This window comes from Agelaius phoeniceus, chromosome 4 (genome assembly GCF_051311805.1).
Source record: "Agelaius phoeniceus isolate bAgePho1 chromosome 4, bAgePho1.hap1, whole genome shotgun sequence".
Classification (NCBI taxonomy): domain Eukaryota; kingdom Metazoa; phylum Chordata; class Aves; order Passeriformes; family Icteridae; genus Agelaius; species Agelaius phoeniceus.
Window position 1 is genome coordinate 17,017,889 of NC_135268.1, and position 17,355 is coordinate 17,035,243.

Sequence of the window (17,355 nt, forward strand, 5' to 3'; positions counted from 1 at the left end):
ACAATTCCTGAGTAACACTAATTGTCACTGTTATTGGTGAGGTCACATGCATTCATCCCACTTGTTTGCATATTTTTTAATGTGCTAGATCACCCTTGATTCATCTTGATTGCAGATTTATTTTTAAGGGGGTCAAAACCAGGGAATATCTTGTTACACATTTCTCTTCTGGCTGAAGAAAAGATGTGATAGAAGGAAAATACATGATAGGTAAAAAAGCCACCCATGTATTTTTTCTGTGGTTTTTCTCTCTCCTGCCTTTTGTGAAGAAAAAAGTAAAGATATTTTAAAACAAACATAAGCAGTAATGACATTGGTTTTGGCCTACTCTTTAGAGAGGCAGAGAGGGGAACAATTTGATATTTCAAGTGTGATAGAATATTTTACAAGGAGAATTTCTGAACTTGCAATAGAACATGCTTTGACATTGTGTCCCTTTCTGTACTTACATAATGACTGCCTAATCAGTTGAATTACAGTGGGTTTGTTTCCTACTTACTTTCAAGAATTGTATTTTGGGACAAGACAGATCTTTCTGGAGGCTTTTATCACTTAGTTCCTCATCAAGGGAATTTGATGTTTGCTAGATTCTTATCAGTGATAGCAATGAGATTAAATAGTCTGAAAGAATTTTTGAATAGCAAGATGCACATTGCTGAGCTCTGGATATTTGAAAGCAGTCTTGTCTTTTACAGTGAGGAAAAGGACATCCAGCTCCACTGTAACAGTAGGCCTTCCTTTATAGTAATGAGAGGAAATTGTAGTGAGAGGATGGATGGATGGAGGGTTAGTTGTGCAAAGTCAGCAGCAAGGAGTTTCTCCTCTCTCCTTCAACCTTGTGATGGCTCTGCACTTGGAAGTCTAACCATATTTTCCTGATCAAAGCCACCAAATCCTTTTTTTAGGTGAATTGAGCAGTAAAGCAAAGTGCAGACATTTAGGAAGGCAGTAGATTTAAAGCCCTGGCAATTAGAGGAGCAGAAGGAAACCTATGACCTGAAGACCTTTGATGGCTGGTACTGCAGCAGTATCTGCTTGAGCCATAACTGAACAATTTCAGCAGCAGGACTTCCAAAGTCTTTCAGTTCTGGTGTTAAATATATCAGCCATGCAATACCAGCATGCTTTTCAGTTAAGTTGTGGGTTCTTCCATGCTTTATATCCTGCTTCCCTGCTGGCTAACCATCACATGTAGAAATGGATCATTTTTTTAACAGTTATGCATATTGCCCATACTCTGCTACAACCAGCCTTTGATAGGAAATGAAGCTGAAAAGTGATGATTATGAGAGGCATTCATCTTGGTGCAGTTCAATTATAAGGAACATTAGGACCCAGGTGAGAGAGAGGAGCATCCTCTACTGATTAGTGAAAGGAAGTTTGGAACATTAACCTTTATAAATTATGGTGACCTTTCTCAGAGGGATAATAACTAGATCCAGGGGAAAAGGTATATGCAGGGGGGAATGGAAGCTTCTAGTACCTGTTGTTGTTTAACCAATGTCTCTACAGATGAAACTTGAGAAATCATTGAGAAATACATCTTGAGTATGTTTACAAGGGGAAAGTATTTGACAAGTGGCTGTAAAGGATCCTCTCTTTTTCTTCCTGCTAAGCCTCAGAAGAAGAAGGGGGAAAACCTTTCCAGTGTCCCATCTGTGGTTTGGTTATCAAGAGGAAGAGTTACTGGAAACGGCACATGGTGATTCACACAGGTTTGAAGAGCCACCAGTGCCCACTCTGTCCTTTCCGCTGTGCACGCAAGGACAATCTCAAATCACACATGAAGGTAAGGAAAACCTTTACTGACAATCAAAATACCCAAATCATTAGTCAAAAACTGATAGTACAACAAAGCTATTTCATTTGCATTTGCAAGAACAAAATTTCCCTATTTGTACTACAAATGATGCCTGTACTTAAGTAAAGAGGCCATAAAAAGAAAGAAATAACCTTCATTCCATTGCTTGCCTTTCCATTTTAAGCAATGTGGAAACTGCTTTGGCTTATGTCAATTTGGTACAGCACAAGCTGTGTGTGACTGATTCAGTTCCAGAGCTGGAAGCACCAGAAGCAGGGATGCTGGTTGGGATGTGACACCACACAATCCTATCAGTGCTACTGCCAGGATGCCAGTGCATGATAATAACCCTGCTTGCCCACTGTAAGCGGGCAAACCAACTTGGCTGGCTCTAGCAGGGATCTCTCCATCACTTGCTACAGGCAGGCCTGCAGTTTTAACTTTTTTCTTGCTGTAGCTTTTAACTGTGGGCATTTCAGGAGTGAATCATACAAATCAAAATGAATGACAGATCATACTGTAATATTTTGTTTTCAAGTTTAAAGTGTGTTTTTAACTCAGCCTGAGTTTTGGGCTTAAGCTGAAAATGACCTTCTGAAGGAAGCAACATCTGTGTTGATACAGAAAAATATGAAAAAAAGAAGAAACTGATTGTCTGCTTAGCTGAAGTACTACATGGGTGCAACACAAAGTGCTGAGTGTTGCAAGCTGTAGAATATTCTTGAGGAAGTTAAAATGGAACCTGTCCTCTTAGCCCTTTGATTGATAAGCTGAAGTGAAAACATTTCTCTTGTTAATGCAGTTGAGTTTTATAATAATAGTGAAATATTGTATTATAATTACAATTTTGTCTGTTCTAGATGAATGTGTGTAACAGGGGATCAGACTGGTGTGAGGGGGAACAGAAATGCCTGTTCAGGTTTCAAATATGCTATTGCAGAATCTGAGCTTACTGGACAAGAGTATGGCCTTGCTTACACTCAAGAAGCTGTTCCCTTCTGTGTAAATTATTCTGATTCCTCTTGTCACAACATCAGATCTCGCTATGGTTTAAGTTGTTGCTAGGTCTTAAATCACCCCCCTATAGTCTGAAGGCTCATTCCTTAACACTTCTACTGTAGATCATTGCACTATTCCCAGGCATCCTCAGTGTCCATGCTAATCCTTATCAAGTCAGCTCAGTGCTTATGGCTCTCTCTTTTAGGACTTGCTGTTCCATGTTGACTAAAGGGCACAGATGGCCAACCTAAGCAGAGCAGATGAATAGATAGGATGGGAACACAGCATGGAAAGAAAGTGTGGGGGTATTTGTTTGTTTGTTGTCAGCTGCTGACAACCTGCACAGAAGTGTGCATCACCTAGAAGCTCACTGCTCCCTGGCAAAGACCTGTTGTTGTCCCCTGCTTTGTAAAGGACATCCCTATTGTTCCCTGCAGAAAAAATTGTTCTCTGCGTTTTTCTGCCTTACTGGCAAAAAATGTTGTTTAAAGGTTGAGGATCTATCCCTTCCTTTTTGGCATGGTGATTTCTGCAGGTGGTCACAGGTAGGATGTTGGACAAAATCAGAGAATTTTTCACTATCTCTGTGTGTTCTCAAAGTGATGGCTTCCTGAGGCCCTTGTGCTTTTTTCTGCTCCCCTCCCAACATTAATGCTTTCATTAACTGAGCCTGCATCTGCTTAAAACATACTTCCTTGTACAATCAACTAGCATGGAGTGTTAATTATTTGGTGATACTGTGACCATGACTGGGTAATGCTCAGTTAGAAACCCCTGAGGTCAGAGTCAGGCCTGTTTGACTCAATGCAAGACATTACAGCCACCTGCAGCCTCACTGTGGAGCATGGTCTGAAGTCTCCTCCACCTGGAGACTGCAGTCCAGTCATAAAGGTCATGATGGACTTGGCCATCTTTGCTGCCAGAGCTGCCCTTATTTGAGGTGATAGCAATGGTCTTATAAAACCAGGTTTTTGCATTTGTTTTTTGGTCTTACAGACAGATGCAAAGAATCACAAGCACAACAATCTGAGAGATAATATCTTACCTTAGTTTCAAACAGTTTCATACACTTCTCTTAAGTGACTAAGTCATTAATAAAATTATTTTCTATCACATCAAAACTGAAGCAGGTGGATGAGGAAGGGGCATGTTAGTCTTGTGTCCAAAAGTGTCAGACATAATTGGAATTCCTTTTGGTGGAAGTATAAATTGATAACAAGATTAAAAATTTTTTAAAATGAGATTTCTTTTCTCATTATAAACAGTGCTGCCTTTAAATCTATATGTATATGATATTATAAAAACTGGAACATATATAAGCCAACAGCATTCAAAATGGACTGAATGCACACCAGAAATGGTACAGTACAGCTGGGAGCTACTTGGGGTGCAGTGTTCTGGTTATGCCAGCTGGGTGTGTTGGTTTCTTATTGTCTTAGTATCCCTTGGGAGCTACCTGGGCTTGTCTGCTTTCTGGCAGGCAGCCCATGAAGGTAGAGCTGCTTCTGCTTCTCCACCCATTTCTCCCCATGTGTCAGCTGTGCCTACAGGTGAAGACAGTTCTGAGTGGCCTTTTTGGGTTTGAAAAATCTAAGGTACTGGGCTGGTGTTTGTCATTCATGACAAGCCAACTTTTATTCCAAGATTGGCTGTAACAAACCAAGCTTTTTTCCAAGGGCAGGTAAATCACCTTAAAATCTTTGTTTATGCTGCTCTTTGGTTTTCATGGGGGGTTTTTTCTCTATTGATAAGGATAAGAGGCAAAATGTGTTTTGTTCAGCTGCAGTCCTCAAAATCTGATTATTTTGCTTTTGCATCCTTCTAGACAACATAGCCATGAGCTTGAACCACCTTATTTATTTTTTTCCTAGGTTTTGTAGACATTCTCCACTGAAACTGGTTATTTGGAGATTTCATTTTCATGAGTGGTCTGTGTGTATCCATATGGGCCTTCCTTACTGTGTCTTTAGGCTAATGACCCATAAGTATATATTTTATATATATTTTTTATATATATATTTTATATATTTACTATATACTGTATAATATATACACATATATTTTATACATATATACATATATATACACATATATGTGTGTATATATATATATATATATATATGTATATGTAATTTTATTATAGTTGTAACATGTCTAAGTGACTGACCCAGAACACAAAATTGCCAGCATTTTTGGTGTCCTGTCCCCTGCTATGGAGAAAAACTTAATAGAGGATCATTCCAGCCCTGACCCATATTCAGATCTGCATATGCTACCCACCACATGGATGAAACTTTCTTCCACTAAGGGCACTTTGCCAGGGCCAGCTCACAACTGGAGGCGAGGAAGTGAAAGGAGCAAGAAGGGAAACAGAAGGAAAGTTTCCACACAGACACACAACAAACAAGGGGGCTGAGTAGCCTGCCTTTTAAGGCACAGAGTGTTAACTATAATTGTTATATTGTGTTTAGACTCCACAGTGACAGGCACCTTATAAAAATCTAAAAATAGATGTAGTGCAGAATTTTATTAGGGTTTTTTTTGGAGGCAAATTGTAGTGCATGCATAACCACAAGTTTGGGATTTTGTTCCCAGTAATCTGGGGGGAGCTGATTCTGGTATCACAGCATGGTTTCCAGGGATGCTGAGAGCACTGAACTGAAAATGAAGCTGGACAAAATGAATGGGTAACTGAGAGAGGTCTTGTCCAAGGAGGCAGCAAGTATTATTCTTGAGTCCTTCTCTCTGTTTTTCAAAATATATGTTCAGTTGGAATATGTTTTCTTCCAGAGACAGTATCCTATGTACTTCTTCTGCAGAAAGCAATGGAAAGTTGTGGTGTAATTCAGCAAGATGTTGTCAGGCTTTTCTGCTTTTCCTGGTGGGGATTACATTTTCCTCAGAGCAATACCACAAGCATCAGTCAGACTTTGGCCAATTGGTGCCTTTGGATCATGCACATATCTTCCTCAGCAATTGGTGGACAGATAGGCTGTGAGATCATACAGCTATGTTCCAAGAAAGCAACAGGATATTAGCTGAGCACTTGGAAGGGGGAGTGAGGAAGAGGAGCATATGGCCAAAAACAATATCTATAAATGTTCTTTGTGCTGCTATATAGGCATAAGGCAGGAATGGGTGAGCTATCAGTCGTAGCAGTGGAAAAGAAGTTTGGCATTGTGAACATGTGGTGAAATATGAGGATTTGATAGAAAATGAGGGAAGGGAAGGTGAGGCTTAGCAGGAAGGTTCAGTGCAGTGGTAGGCAGGTCATGTGATGCTCAGCCACAGGATTTTCCTGCTTGTGAAGAGCAACCATCTCAGTGAGATCCAGATTGATGTTCTTGTCTGATACGAAGAGGGTCATAGTCAGCCTTGCAGTTAGGGAGCCTATTAATGATATCACAGCAGGAATCAGGAAAGGTCCTGAGGAATGGGGCCAGGTATTCAGTTCCCCTTGCTGATTTGCTTTTTCTTCTTTCTTCCTCAGCTAGTGCCAGATAACTGTATAAGCTTTCCTAATCCATTTTGGTGAAGTATAGGACTGGTTCTTTTCAAAGCATCTTCACCTCTTGGGAGAGGGAGGTTGAATGTGCCTTATAGGAGGGGGTTTTATTTATTTTTAAGTTAAACTTGAAGAGCCCTGGGAGGCACCTGTGATTCCATGACCTCCCCAGCAGCTGAGGGGAGCTAATGCAAACTTGCACAGCTTTTCAACACATAAAATCTGTGCCCAGAGTCTCAGACAGGCACCACAAATGACTTCAAGTATCTCCCTTTTAATCTTTCTTTTTGCATATGAGACAAGGATAAGACAGGACCTTAAATCTTTTAAAAAAATATTTTTTTAATACCTAATCCAGTCCAGCACTGCAGAGAGGCCTTTCCCCCACCCCCCCCGTCCCGTCCCTTGTTTTCAAGTAAAGCAAGGAAATACTTTAAAAAGGAAAATACTATATGAATAACATCTGTCTTGAGGGGAAGGATCAGATCAAAACTAGCAACACAGAACTAAACTTTTGAAAATGCAATATTTTAAAAATGAGGGAATTGTTGGAAAAGAGCATGAAATGAAAAAGCAGAGGGCACATGCTAGATGTTAAAATGAAAAGCATACTCAATTTTTAAAATAATCCCACAAAAGAAACGAGAATGCCTGTGTCTCATAACCAGAAAGCAGAGTCTGTGCAAAGCATTACCTGGCTTTAGGGAAGGGGAAGGGAAAAGATCAACCTCAGCAGCATCACGAAATTGCAGGATGTGCCTGTGTCACCCTTTTCCTCACCCCTACTCCTGTTTTACCCTGTTGGGTGGGATCAGATGTACTTGTAACTGTGGTACATCTCTATGGCAGGTAAATCAGCAGGGATGTTGCTTATAAGTATGAAAAGATGACTTAAGAAGTGGCTTATGATACCAGGAAAGTTACAATGTCCACAAAAAAAAAAAAACACCAAAAAAACCAAAAAACAAAAACCAAACAACAGAAGTAACAGAAAAAGCAGCACATTGATACAAGTGATGTGATGCAATAGGAACATGTGGTTTCTGTAAAAGAAAATAATGTGTTCCTCTACTAAGATGGTTTGAGCATGTCAGGAAAATCATGGACTTTAAAATCAGTTGAAATTTATTTGGTCTATAAAAAAAGCCTTTGGCAAAGCTTCTCACAGAGAAGCTGCCAAATAAATTAAGCAATGTGATGTACTATGGCAAATTAGAAATTCACCAAGAGACAGTAAAACAAAGGGTAGGAAGGAATTAGCAATTTTAAGCATGACAAAAGGCTAACAGAGGGGTGTTCCATTACTAAAAGTGAAATTGTGCATATTTTAGCAAATATGATCTACACAGAGTGATGACTGTGGGTAAGAGAATTATAGATGGTGCAACCTTATGTGCATGAATTGAGATTAAAAAAGGCAAAGCTTGAAAGGGAACAAAAGGAGGCTGGCTGCCTGATAAACAAGGGGGCAAATGAAGTTATTGTTGACAAATAGAAGGTACTGTACCTTGGAAACCAGAGTCTAATAATGCACCTGCCTGTTGGATATAATGAACTGTAACTGCTCAGGAAAAATATCTGGATATTGTTATAGACAGTTCAATGAAAACCTTTTCTTGGCATGCACAGCAGTGGTTAAAAAGCACATTAGATATTTTAGTGTCTGGAGAATAAAACAGAAATACCACTGAAAATGTAACAATGTTACTATTAGCATATGGTATGCTGCCACTTCTGGTCACTGCATTAGAAAAGACATGAGAAATAGAAGGGATTTTAAAAGCTGGTAGTGAAAATTATTAGTGGGATGGCAAGAAAGGACTGCCTTTGAAGAAAGGAGCTGAAAAGAATGGGACTGCCAGGAGGGTGAGAGAGGTGTGATCAGAACAATGCTTGATAGAGAAAATGAACTGAATGGCCTCTTTTTTTCTTTCTTGTAATCTGAGAATGAGGAGGCAGCAAAAGAAACTGAGAGAAACAAAAATTTAAAATTTTGACCGAGAGAACTTGTACCCAAGTCCTCAAACAAAGCCTAAAGTTTGTAAGGACGCTGTAATTCTGTTGAAAATTACTGCAAGTGTCATAGCAAGCACACACTGAAAAACTGCAGAACCACAAAATATCATTTGAGACTGGGCAGGCTGCAGGTTAGCATCAAGAGGATACAAGTCCTTTGCCCAGTCAAGGAGAACATCCCTGGTTAAAGGAAATAAACTCTGAAGCCAGAAGCCCTTAAGTGGTTCTGGCATAAGTCAAACAGCAGTTTTATGGGATTTTGAAAGAAGCATTGTGTATGAGCAGGTTGTGCACTGTGGTTTGTTGCAGTGTAATTCAGAGAGATCCAAATCTGGCAGCAGCTGGGCTCAGGCTGGCACTTTGGGGAAAACCTGCCAGCTGCACTCTTGTCTCCTCCTGCCTGTGGTTCTTGCAGGGAGAGCCTGTTGGAGTCTAAAGAAGACATCTGATGGTTTGGGTAGCATTTGCACAGTATAAGAGCCATTCTCTGCCTCATGGAGGGAGCAGGCAGCTTTTTGGACTGTAATATTGCGTGGCCTAAATCTCCCCTGTGGCTTTCTGTGTAGCTCTACGGGGTTTCTTGTATTTCATTCTGCAGCAAGTAGTTGCTGCCTTGACTCTTTCCCCCAAATGGCAAAGAATGGCAATTCTTGGCTCTTTTAACTGCTGCTGAATGAGAAAATAAGGGATAGATTTTCCTTTAGTGGGATTTTAGCTTAGCTTTAGGGTTCAAATTTTTAAATTAATTCTATTTATTTTTTAAAATAAAATTTAAAATCTTCTGGTGGGAATGGGCTCTGGATATTGGTGGGCTAAATCTTTGGCTTAATGGTTTTTTTCATTTTTTCTTGGTCTAAAATTTTTCCTTTCAATACTCAAATATTTTGGGTTTGAACCCTGTCATTCCTTGGCTGTGAGTTAGAAATGCTCTTTATTTTATGAGAAATCCATTGATGATGAAGTCACTGTTTTTGGACAGGAGAAAAAAAAATCTAATGAGTCAGGGGCTCTTATTTTCTTCTATGCTCAAAAGATATTGCAGAGGTGGCATGCCCTAGTCCTGGGGAGAGGAGGTGGGCTCCCACCCAGACTCTGTCACCTGCTGCTGCAGGGACAGCTTTCTGAAGGCATGGGATTGATAAGGAACTCTGGAAGATGTGGTTAAACACATAGGCAGGGAAATGCTGATTGAAGGGGGGACCCTGGAGAGAAGCCCTGGCACACAGAATCTGTGGGTGTAAGAGATAAAGTTGCCATGGTGAGGGTGCTTGCTGCCCTGAGTACATCTCGGTGTTCTCTGTGGAGAGTGCTCACACACTGCTGTGCTCACAGACCATCCTGTCTCCACTAGTGCACACAGGCAATCTGGTTGGCATTTTCATTGTAACCTGCTAATATTTAGAATTTATTGTGCAGCTATTCTTCTGCAAGGTTGCTTTAAATATGTGTTAGGTTAGCACTAGCTTCTTTGGTTTTTTTTTTCTTTTTGTCTTTGTCAGGTGCAATTATAGGATTGCAGAATTGCTTTGTCTGTAAATGTCATGCTTAGACAGTATTGAGAATGTCATTCTGGCCAAGAGAAATTCTCTCTTGCTATCTGTCTTGCACCTCCAGAGCCACCAAAGAACCACTGAATGAAAAGTTACACAGCACTGGTGAAATGTGTCTTCACTGAATGCAAAAAGTATGAAAAGCAGGACATCGCCCAGCTTCACATTTCAACTGACCTGAGTTGAGGGCTTGTGTAGAACTGGAAATCCTGGATCTGAGCTTGTGACTGAGTTCCTCTTACAATATAGGAAATTAATCAGGCCAAGTCTAGCACTATGTGTAACTCCAGCCTGAATTCTGACAGAGCCTTGCTTGGGAAATGCTGCTGTTACCCTGGAGCACTGTGGTGTCTGCACCAGGACCCTCAGGATCTGGATCTCAGCTCTGCAGGAGACTGGAAAGTGCTGAAAGCCTTAGCTAAAGCTAGGTTTTCCAAGCTCCCTTGTGTAGATCTGCAGCCCTCAGGGCTTTTGGACTCCCAGGCTGTAGCAGCAAACCCTAGATCCCTGGCACAGCTGGTTTCCTCTGAGCCAAGCCCAGGGAGCAGGGGGAAGGAAGAGTGTCTACTCAGTAGGGTAAGGGAATCACACCTTGTTTGCCAAGAGTTCATCAAACCTCTCCATGTTTCAGGTGAAATATTTTGCATTCAACAAATTGCCATTTTCCAACAAAAATCTGTCTCACTGAAATGTTTCCAACCAACTTGAGTCACAAGTGAAAGCGAATGTGTGGAGCTCAGCTGGTGCCAGTGTGTCCTGATCACATGTTCATCCATTAGTAAGGAACAAATGTATGTGTTTGCCAGCCTTTTTGCAGGGAGTAGCCTGCAGGAATGCTGCTGTCAGGATTTAAAATTTATTTGTGAAGCCATAGCGAAAAGATTTTTCAACAGCCTTGCTGCTATTATGCTGGGCTCAGTTGCTCCTTCTCTTTAATGAGTACTGTATGAAGCAAGAAATTGTATAATTATATGTCTGTAGCTTATATAGTTTAATGAGTGTGTCTGTTCATGTAATATGTGAGCCATTGTGCATGGATGGATGGAGTTCCCTCTAAAGGTAATCGGGATGGAGCCTGGGGATGGCAGGCATTGCATACACACTGGAGCATGCAGGCTCCATGACAAAGAGCCTGCAGTCCAAATATGAGGCCAGTAAGATTAACTGTGATCCTTAATTGACTGATAAACTAGAATAAATGGCAGACACCATCTCTCATGTTTCTATTGTATCATAAAAGAGCTGTTTATTTTCTGGTAGAATTAATTTGCAGCAAACTGTTTCAATAGCTCCTTGGTATTGTCAGGTGCTGTGTTTTTACTTTAATGATACATAAATCAATGATGGACATTGCTGTGTTGGTTGGGGTTTTTTTAGCTGCTCTGAACAATTTTTATTAGTTAGGTTGCACAGAGTGATGTTTGTTTTTTAATCAAGAAAGCTATTAGTTATAGCTTGGAAGTCTTTATGCACTGACAGGTCATCAGGATCTGATTGTAAGGACTGTTTGATCCAAAGCAGACAACATCATTTCCAAGCTGCAGAAACAGATGTTCCTGACTTTTTCCTTTTTTTTTGTTTTTTGTTTGTTGTTATTGTTGCTCTTTTCACTTGAGTCCGATGCTTAAGTTCTTTGACTTGTGTGAAAGAATCCTACTGTTCTTGGGGTCTGACCACTTTCCCAGTGCTCAGAATGAAGAGTTCACTCAGTTAATATTTCCTTTTTTTTTTTCAAACAGTGTGAGAAACAGAGTTGAGATTTCTGCAATTCTATTAATCTGCTTGGCTTAATACAAGCTTTTGTCTTTCCCCTCTTGAACCAGGTTCATCAGCACCAAGACAGGGGTGAGACCTTCCAATGCCAGCTGTGCCCTTTTACCTCCTCCCGCCACTTCAGCCTGAAACTCCACATGCGCTGCCACCAGCATTTCCTCAGGACAGAGTCTAAAGTGAAGGAGGAAATGCCAGAAACTGAGGTGAAGGGGTCACCACAGCTAAACAGTGACTCCTGCCCAGGAGCACAGAGGGAAGGAGCGGGGCCTGAGCTCCCGGGATCAGCATCTGTCTCCAAAACACCCGATGTGGCTGGGCAGCCTGCTGGGGGCGTTCCGCCTTTGCTGGTGAAAGAAGAGCCCAAAGACGACACTGGCGCCCCAGCTGCACCTTTTGCTCTTAGCACTGTTGACAGAGCCCCAAACAACACAAAGCTGAAAGACTCCTCTGACTTCGTGGCCAATACAGCATCAGCACTATTCAGCCAAGACATCTCCGTCAAGATGGCATCAGATTTTCTTATGAAGCTGTCAGGTAATTGAGCAGCAGCGCTGGCTGCTCTTTCATGGGCTAGGAGACACTTTCTCTTGGTTTTACTAAGTCAAGGAATTGCTAGGAGCAAAACATTGTAGCTTCTTAACTTATAATTTCTTGTTTCTGTTGGTAGCAGAGGTGTATGGTGAAGGGCAGAGGGGAAACAGTGAGAGGAGAGAGGGGTTTTGCTGTTTAATTGCTGGGATTAGGAGTGAGAAATGTTTATCCAGGCTTTCATGTTCATTAGCATTTACCTTGGCAAATCTATTGTGATGCATTTTCCAGGCATGCTGAAGTTCCAGTTTGAAATCACTGAGGGTCACCCAAGTGCCCAGCATGTTCAAAAATTCAGTTTTTAAGTTTTCTGCCTTTACCCCCGTGTTAAAAAGGACCAGTAAAGTATTGGTCACCTTCCTTTCCAAGTAGTATTTGAGGCCTATATAGTAAATGCATGGGAAGTGTGAATGTTACTGCTTTTGGGCTTTGTTGCTAACACTTTTAAAGGAACAGTAGTCCTAGAGATTAATGTACAACTTTTAAAAATAATAATAATAATAATAATAATTATTGTTACTGTAATTGAAATCCATATCTAATGCCAAACATGTGTGTAGTGCTTTTTCACTGTCAGAATATTGCTGTAAGAATGATATTCATGTGTTAGACTGAAGTGTAGGATGTGTTTAGGGTGGATCTGTTATATTTTATGTGCTCTTTTATTGATTTGACTGACTACTTCAGAACAGTTGATATGCTGGGGAGGTGTTCTATGCCAAATGTTTTTGAAATTGGCCTTGAATTTTTTGAAAAGAAAGAAGTCGGGAGAAATGTCACTCAAGGAGCTTCTGTTTCACAAGGAGATCTCAGTCCCCATGGGACATTTTAGGCTTTGGAGATAGAAGAAAACCTTTACAACAGAAAATAATTAGTCAGCTTTCTCCTTTAAATGGAAAGTAAGTTGTATCTGAACAAATTTTATTGACAGATAAACAAAGGAGTTAGTTCTGTCTTAATGCCCAGCCTTGGTAGAACCATAGCCATTTGTTTAGGAAAATCTTTCTTTCCTCATCTTCCCAGATCTTTATACCTCTGGGATCACAGTTCTGTGAGGAATTGAGTAGAATGGGTTAATACAAGAAATCAAGACTGAGGCTTCATGGAGCCAGCCAGGAAAAGAGAAAACAGCTGAGGGCAAGCAGGAGGGGAATTGGGCTGGCACAAATGGCGTGGTGTGTTGGTTGGAAGGAGCCACAGGACCTCCCCCTGAAAAAAATATTAAATAATCTGTCAATATAAATGATTATTCTGACTGATAAAAAGTGGACAGGGTGAGTCTGTTTGGATTTGCTTGTACATTTCTTTAGTTGAGTTTCAAATTTGGGCTCGATATGCAATCCATCTGACCCTGTCCAACAGCTGTCCCCCACATGTTGTTGTGCCGATGTCGATCTTAAATCCGGGCTGCTGAGCACGAAGAGGCTCTGCACATCAGCAGGGCTGGCCTGGGGAGGGTGCTGCTCCTGATGGCTGCATGGAGCAGGAATGAGAGCAGAGTGCAGGAGAAGGGGAGAAAGCCTGAAAGCTGAGAGAACATGCAACAATTTTGGTGTGTGGCTTTTCATGTAGCAGTTGATGGGAAGCTGTTCACAGTTTGGCAGACGGTCATGTTTTCAGTGTCTGCTCTATTGGCATCAGAGAAAGGATACAAATGTACATTATTCATGCAAAAGGCCTATGCAGTTATTTTATGGTGACTTACTAAAGGTCTTGAAACCTGACTTGTATGCACTGTTACCTAGCAACATGTTATAAAGTCGCTGGGGGAGCAAGATGTATCTGTAATTTTGTATGTGTGCATATTTGGATTAAAATGTACTGCCAGTCACCAAGTTTGCTGCGCAGGAAGAGCAATGTCAGAATGAAGGGAATTTCTTTTCTTCTGAGATTTATGTTGTGTTACATACATTTGGTTCATGCTTTCCTCTATATAGAGTGCATAAATTTAGAGTAGAAGTAATTCTCTTTTAGCAAGTTGGCTGAGTATTAGCTGCAGTTCTGATGGTTCAGCTCTGCTGAACGAAGTTCCTTTGAGTGATTTCTTTATTACAACAGTCTTGTTAGGCCCATCAGAGCTTCAATTATTTGCCCTACCTTTCCAATGATCTAAATCTTTTGACATCTCAAATTGTATATGCCAATTTTAACAGCCAACACAGATTTTCCGAGACCAAATTATGTCAAAACAATCTAATTTTCTTCTCTGACAGGCCTTGTGGCTAGGAAAGAAGCAGTAGATAGATATATCAACTTTTAGAATTTGGCATTTATTCTTATTGAATATTGATCTTCTAAATGAACATTTATTTTTGCTTGCCAATGTTTATTGTTCCTCTTCTTGCTTGGTGTCAATCTGTATACCTCCAGTTTCATGGGAAACCTGCTGAAGTCCATCCATCATATCCATGTCTCTCCCATTTAGAGACAAGGGTGTCACATGTGACAGTGTCAAATGCTTCACACAAGTCTGCTCTGCCCCTGTCCACCAGTGCTGTGGCTCCACCACAAAAAGCCACCAAATTTGTCAGGCATGATTTGGCCCTGATGAAGCCACGTTGGCTGTCTCCAACCACTTCTTTGTTTTCCATGTGCCTTAGCACAGTTTCCAGGAGAGTGGAGATTAGAGTAAATAATCATAAAATCATTGTCATTAGGACAAAAGGTAAAAGGATTGTTTCGCTGTAAGGTTTAAGTTCATATTAGGAAAATGTTTCCCAAGCTGAGGCATTTATACCTCTAAGATAGTTTGGCTGGAGAGATCGTGCCACTGGGGAAATGTACAAACAGCTGCCTGTCAGGTATGGCTGGTCACATAGGAAGCAGTAAGATGGACTAAATCTGTGTATCTCTATCAGTGGACCATAGGATGTCATAAGCAGTGGCAAGAAATGTTGTCTGAATAAAAACAAGCAGCAAGATGCAGAGATGCAAATTGAGGGGAAATTTACAGATGTTTGAAGTTTAGACCTGATTTGGAGTGGGCCAGAGATGAATTATGGTGACACTGCCCAAAACAGCCATTCAGGTTTTTTTTAGAAAGGCTCAGGGGAGCTTTAGATTTAAAGAGATTGAGAAATACTGGTGTGGGTGACCTTTTCAAGACCACTTCATGCCCAATTCTGTGCCATTGCTTGCCAGAAAGATCTTTAGTTATGTGTTTTATGAAATAAAGCATAACACAAATCTCCAAATGTAAATCTAAAACTTAGAACAAATCTTGATTTTTTTTTCCTAGATTCAATTCTCTAAGTCCTAGCTTAAGGTGGAAGAGGATTTTAAATTGACAAGAAATTTAAAAGCGTTCTCTGAAACTTTATTCAGAGTTTTTTGTAAAGACAATTAGCAGATACTCAACGCATGAAATATTTAAGCACGGGCATGTTTTTACCTTCAAATCTTGCCCCTCTGATTTCAGTAGGTCTGCTTGTACACTTTCAATGTTTCCAGTATTTTGCTGCAGCAGTGCTTTGTCAGAATGTTTTCTTCCCCCAGTCCATTAATTCCATGTTGAAACTGTATAACAGCATTCATATCTTAATTTAAAGAGTATTTGATTTTCCTGTTTCAAAGGCTTCAGTGGCAGACATTACACAACACATCTCTTTAAATACTGGTGTCCTTCCACCCACTTTTCAGGCTTGAGCTTTTTTTTTTTTCCCCAATAAAAATTTCTTTCACAATGATCCAAACTACAATGGCCAGTGTACCCTAGTGATGTTATTACTGTGCCTACGTTATGTGCTGCAGTAACTTTTAACATTTGGAAATAAATGAATCCCAACAAAATGAATGGGATTCTTGCACTATTGCTCTCCATGGGGTTCTGTGTGGAAACAGTAATTGGTACACATCCTTCATTGCTGGCCTCTCTCCCCCACCTCTCTGGGTTTAAACAAGTGCATTGCTCCAGCAAGCAGGTCTCTTCATCTTGTGGAATGGTATCAAGTGTGCCCTGCCTCTGCTGTTCTTTTTATGTTCCCCAAGTTACTTGCATGGAAAACCCTAAAAGAAGACAGGAGGAAGGAGCTAACATGCTGAGGGTTTGGGGTGGCCGTGTTAAACCAATTAGAAACTGCTTTCAGTTTGTCATTTCTGCTGTCACTGTCATGTGAGGAGTCAAGTCTTTATTTTGGGAAATAAAGCCACCATGGGACTTTGGTGACTGTCCAAAATATTTGGGCTTTTCATTCGTGTTTTATTAGCTGATTCCATTAATGGAATAATGAGAGAGTAAATCATCAGACACAGCTACATACAGCGTATTAGTAGAAAAGCTAACTAATAATTTAGATTATTTGTTCTGTTTGGCTCTTGAAAATTACCATGTTCCTTAAAGGTAATACAAGTAATTTGAAATGTTTTATCATTTGCCATTGACTGTGCTGAACTGGCTGGCTTGAACTCTTCAAACAGTTATTTTTAATAAAATAAATCCTATCCAATTTAATTGCCATAATTTATGTATTTGAGTAGCAAGTTCCAAAGAAAAGACCAGGCTGTCTATGTTTGGGAGTCGTAGTTTATGTCAGAATGTAAAATTTAAATTAGAATATGTAAGTGCACAGGACTGGCAATTATTGAGCCATGTCCTTAATTTAAAAATACTGTGAATTCCATAATGCTGCTCTCAATGTAAATACCCCTGATGTCATCAAGTTCTCTCTTTGAAGTCTCTCCAGATTCACATTTTCCTAGTTTCCGTATAGACCTTTAGTTTGAAGTAAAATTCTGATATGCAATAGCACATCTACTTAAAACTTGGGCAAATGAAATCTTGTTCTAATCTTTGCTACTGATGCATCATCACCCTTATAATCTCTTTTCAGCAATTTCTAGTCTTGCATCCACAATTTCCCAACATCCTTAAAATCACACCATTGTGTTTTACATCTTGAAGGAACACGTAGAATTTAGCAAGATAGAGCAGTGTAGTCTCTGTTCTAATCCAGCAATTTAAAATGCAGAATAACAAACACCTTTTCTCTGTGTGTACTCAGTCCAATACAACTTAAAAGAAGCCAGCAATATAATTCTGGACCAGATCTGTGCTTACAATTTCATTTTAATGCCTACCCAAACTCTTACATTAGGAGTATAGGACTGGACTAGGCTAATGGCTC

The 17,355-nt window shown here is 40.3% G+C and overlaps 1 protein-coding gene across 4 annotated transcripts in view; it reads left to right on the forward strand.

The window, feature by feature from the left end:
* The window catches only part of ZNF827 (zinc finger protein 827), a 101,434-nt gene that overhangs the window by 27,754 nt on the left and 56,325 nt on the right, over positions 1–17,355 (forward strand). For all 4 annotated transcript variants that reach the window (XR_013181999.1, XM_077176975.1, XM_077176974.1 and 1 more), the window contains 2 exons: positions 1,617–1,789; positions 11,695–12,178. Coding sequence is in view for 3 of the 4 variants with exons in the window: in XM_077176975.1 (XP_077033090.1) it covers positions 1,617–1,789; positions 11,695–12,178 (657 nt within the window). In the remaining variant the exon portion in view is untranslated. The remainder of the gene's footprint in view (positions 1–1,616; positions 1,790–11,694; positions 12,179–17,355) is intronic.